This window comes from Otolemur garnettii, unplaced genomic scaffold (genome assembly GCF_000181295.1).
Source record: "Otolemur garnettii isolate 467f Iridium unplaced genomic scaffold, OtoGar3 scaffold00120, whole genome shotgun sequence".
Lineage (NCBI taxonomy): Eukaryota > Metazoa > Chordata > Mammalia > Primates > Galagidae > Otolemur > Otolemur garnettii.
This window is the reverse complement of record NW_003852515.1, coordinates 500,089-505,088: the sequence shown is the minus strand read 5'-3', so window position 1 is coordinate 505,088 and position 5,000 is coordinate 500,089. Positions and strand designations below refer to the sequence as shown.

Genomic DNA, 5,000 nt, shown 5'->3' with positions numbered 1-5,000 from the left:
ATTTCGTGGATGACACTGATGCAGCAGATGGAGGCAAGAGACTGTAGTGCCCCGCAGGGAGCATGACGTTCATTGTCTGTTAGAGCCAGCTGGTCTGGGAGCTCTGCGAGATGGCAAAGAACATCACTGTCAAAACCAAGGGTAGTAACCATGGTCATCAACCCAGAGCAGCTGCAGAGGGGACACTGTCTGCTCATCTGGTCCAAACAGTCATTTGCAAAGAGAAGGCAAAAAGCAGAAACAATAGAAGCATTCTAAGAGACAAATAGAACTAATACTAAATCACAACCGAGAAAAACTGCAAGTGGTCCTGTTCTATCAGGTCATCTGCTTCCTCTAAGTAACCGTTTAGCTTGTAAGGCTTCAAAATGCCTAACACCTGTGGCCCGGTATTCTTCCCTGTGACCTGGTGCTGTGCCCTCTTTCCTCAGTTAAGTCTTGGAATCTAGCCTGTGTATGTTGTGTTACATAATATTTCACATTATTTTTCTATCGATTAATGAAAAACAATTCAAAAAGAGCATTTTCTTTTTACAAGTGATGATTCAGATTATTTGTGTAGCTTTCAGCTTAATGCAGGACTTAATGTACAGGAAGCTTAGGAGGGGGCTGATGGCGCCTTTCCCACAGGGAGTGTGCATCCAGGGTTCTTCAGGCACCTGAAGGGTTGTCAGAGGAAAGGTATTGCCACCTCTCTCCGATACCATGTATTGGTGAGGGCTGTTCTCTGAAATTCTCCTAGCTGGCTCCATCCTGTTATTACTGAAAACCAAGTAAATGACAGAGGTGATGTCTCCAGGTTGGTTCTACAAAATTGGCAACTTAGTGATGGGATCCTGATCAAAACCTTATCTCTACAAATGCTAAAATGTAGAAACTGAGGCCGTGTCTAAATCTGTATTTTATTTAGCATTTTATATCACTTTATTTAACAAACAAACACAATATGCCAAGTGCTATTCCAGTAATTTTGGAAGTTTTAATTTTTTAAATAAACTTTATTTAAAACACAAAAAAAGTATTCCTCTATAAATTGGCTAAATGTGTTTTGAGTATGCTGGTAGGTTTTGTAAAACAGAAATATACCCCCAGATCCATTAGCAAAATTTAAAAATATATATATTGTACTTTTGGAGTCAGAACTGCATGCATGATTTTAAAAATGCAAATATGACAGTTTTATTTTTTGACATTTTTTGTGTTTTGTTTAAGGGCATTTGGTCCACTTTGGTGCCATGAAGACATCACTCCTAAAAATCAAAATTCAAAGAGTGCTGAACAGCTCACTAATTTTCTACGGCACGTTGTATCTGTGTTTAAAGATTCCAAATCAGGTACTTCATTCTGTTTGCCCAAATCCCTCCTTCAGCTTTGTGTCTGAGCTCACTCACTTATATGACCACACACCTTGGAATGCGGTCCTTATTCTCTACCCCTACAGCATAAGTATATTCAAAGGGGATTTTGAAGTTTATTTCAGATGCTTCTGATAGTTAATACCATGTATATTTTCATTACACTCTATTAATTGATTTGCCCAACTTCACTGTTCTATTACCTTTAAAGAAAGCCATAAGAAATAAATCTCATTAATTGACTCTCCTCAATCTCAACTATGAAAAATAGCCTGGTTACATGTCTCGTTGAAATGTTTAAACTGCTTTTTTGTTTGTTTGTTTAAAAGAATATGTGATAAAATATTTTTGGTTTCAAAGGTGTTGGCTAACTATTCCTGTGCAAACGACTGTTCAAAATTCTGAACACAGCATGAATGAGTCCCGTTTAGACGATAGTTTAATACTTTATAATACTTAATTGTTTGCCCTCAGCTGAGTTCCTGCCGATCCTACTTGGCCTGAACGGATTTGTGTGTGAAATTTAAATTTGGTTCTTGAGCATGTTATAAGATTATCTCTGCCTGTTCCCTCACACCAGGCTGGCCGTATTAAATCCAGCTCACTGGCTTTTCTGGCTGCTGCAATAATTAGCACATTTCCTTGTTTGAAACACTTCCTATTACCCACAGCTCTTTACATTATCAGAGGATGTTACTAAGAAACACAGAATACTGATAAACTGAAATGAGGAAGTCATTCTAGCAATGGAAGTGCCACTTCTTGTTTTGAATTTCCCCTTTGGAATTTGTTTGAAACAGTAAAACCCCCAAAGTCACTCACAACTGAACACAAACCAAAAAAATTATTTACTATTTGTATGTGAACCATTAATTTGTCTCAAACCTTTGATTATATGAAGTTGATAAAAAATGATGAAATATGTGAATGCCTTTTATTGAATTCTCAGTGGATACTTTAGGCTGCTTAAAATGTAAGTCTTTTCACATCTTGACTAAGCTATTCTTACTCATTCTGATTTCTTTGTACATCCCTGAGTTCAGCCTGTTTTCACCATACACACACGGTGTGTCCCTATTTCTTCGGGTTTGTGTTCACTTGTATTAGTCAGGGTGGGATAGCTGCTGTAACAACCTCTAGAGCTCAGAGACTTAACATAGGAGAAGATTATTCCTGGATCACATAACAGTTCAGGTGGGTATTCGGCAGGCTCCGAGGCCTCTGCTAGACCCCCTGCATCCACCAGCAGGTGGAGAGAGAGTGAGTGAGTGGAGGATTCCTCAGGATGAGTGGACCCACCACGTTTGAATGAGTTGTCTGGTGATGCTTCCCACATTCTACGGGCCAGAATTCAGGCACGTAGTCACATGTAACTGCAAGGAAGGCTGGAAGTACAGATTCACTGTGTGGCTGGAAAGAAAAGAAAACCTTTTCCTTTTCCCAAAGGATAATTCATTGTAGAGGTGGAATCCTCAGTCCTACTAACAAAGTTCTAGCCTTCCGGTTCATTATGATTTAAATACGCGTTTGGTCATTGCTAGGGGACCTAACCCCCACATATGAAATGGATTAAGTAGTAAAATGTGACATAATAAAAAAGACATAACATATTTCAGGGGAGTGGAGTTGAAACACCTTCTTCTTAGTGTTTCCATCACAAGGATGGAAAAGCAAGTGTCCAAAATACTTAATACTAATATGAAGCCTGTAGATGAACTAATACACCCCACACAAGAGAAAAGCTCAATTCATCTCATTTTGGAGGAGGGAATAGAGAGGAGGAGGCGGGAGGATGGGTGTGCTCCCACCTCATGGGGACAATGTAGGAGTGCAAGGCACACCTCCGGGGGTGGGACACAACTACAACAAGGACTTTACCTAACAAACGCAAACATTGTAACCTAATTGTTTGTACCCTCATATGTTAATCTGAAATTAATAAATAAATAAATACATTTTTTTTAAAAACCACAATAAAAAAAAGAAAGAAAAATAAATATATTATTTTGAAGTGCAATCCATTTGGACATGATGAACTGCCCATATAGATTTAATACTATATTGACACCCTGAATATGAAGTCCATTTTCAAGTTCCTCTGTTTTCTCTGCAGGAACAGTTTCTCATATAATCTATTTGTTCCTAGGGTCAAACAGCCAAGCCCAGCTAAGAACACTGGCAATGAACTGTCCCTCTGGTCCACATTCATGGGACAGCCTGTGGATCACGGAGACAGCCAAAATCGCTGTTTGCACTCAGTCCTCTCACTCTGATAGCCTGTTTTTCTCTCTGCAGAGAGGCACAGGAAGTACACAGAGCTGTGACCCAGAATTCAGTCATAAGCTTTGTCTTGCATTTTCATTCCCATCGGATCAGATGGTTTTCTGATGCTGAGGTTACCTTTATGCTATTGGAAGAACAAATATTCAGGCAAAAGTTTAAATTATGTCTGCTTTCTTTCCAGCGTCTGCATTTCAATATCTGCATATTTATAGAGCAAAGACTTTGGCACAGGCCTTAGTTGTATGTAGAGCCACTAGCAAATTCTCTTAAGTAAAAAAGGAATGAAAGTATTCTACGTAAAAAAGTAGAACAGAAGAAGAATATAGAAAAATAGCAGGGTAATAAATAACAATACATAATGTGTCAGACACCGTACTAGGCACATCATAGGTTGTTTAATTCTCCCAACAACTCTGTGAGGTAAATGTTATCACGCATAAGTTCAAGATAAGGAAACAGGCTCGCCAAGAATGAATTTGTTTCCCAGAGTTGAAAAGCCCCGCATTCAAAACCAGGACCATCTTGTTCTAAAGCCGTGATTCTCTGGACTGTGGCACACTGGTGTGCCATGAGAGGATGTTAGGTGTGCTGCGAAAATGTTTAAAGATCATTAAATTATTTTTAAGAGAAATTCAAAGCACATTAAGTATATCCTTTTTTTTACTCTTTTTTTGGATCACTGTGATTTTTAAGGGTGCCAGGAAAGTTTAACTATAGGTTCAAGTGTGCCGTGAGATAAAAGAGGTTGAAAAACACTGTTCTGAAACTTCTACCTCTTTCTACTACATTATGCCTCCCCAGGATTTATTTACGAATTGGTTTTATTTTAGAATGGGTGATTTTCAAATACATCCCCCCACAAGGTAGCTCTGGCCAGTTGGCCTGTTTGAAACTTACAGGTCACTTTGATGCTTCAGAGTGTGCAGAGGAGAGGCTGACCTCTTCTCTGGCTCTTCTTCCCCTAGGTTTCCACCTGGAGCAACACTTAAGTGAAGTTGCATTGCAGACAGCCCTTGCAAGCTCTTCAAGGCACTATGCCGGTCGGTCCTTCCAGATATTCAGGGCCCTCAAGCAACCTCTTTCAGCACACGCCTTATCTGACCTTCTCTCAAGACTGGTAGAAGTGATCGGAGAACATGGAGATGAGATTCAGGTATGGAAGCAGAGGCCACTGGGCTCTTGGAGGAGGAGCTCTCTTATTTCAATGATCAGAGTTAATCTTCTTTGAGCCTTTTATTAAAAAGCTTTGAAGGGGTGATTTTTATATTTGCAAAATAACTCCAAAGAGTATTGTTCTAAAAATTAAGTAGTATGTGTATTTAATAATGGATCTTATCTCCTTTTCTAAGCCAATAACTGGAA

At 39.2% G+C, this 5,000-nt stretch overlaps 1 protein-coding gene across 1 annotated transcript in view; it reads left to right on the top strand.

Moving 5' to 3' along the window:
• FRY (FRY microtubule binding protein) overlaps positions 1-5,000 on the top strand; it is a 251,083-nt gene that overhangs the window by 181,631 nt on the left and 64,452 nt on the right. Inside the window, exons 41-42 of the mRNA XM_003797632.2 lie at positions 1,213-1,334; positions 4,604-4,791. Coding sequence (XP_003797680.1) covers positions 1,213-1,334; positions 4,604-4,791 — 310 coding nt within the window. The remainder of the gene's footprint in view (positions 1-1,212; positions 1,335-4,603; positions 4,792-5,000) is intronic.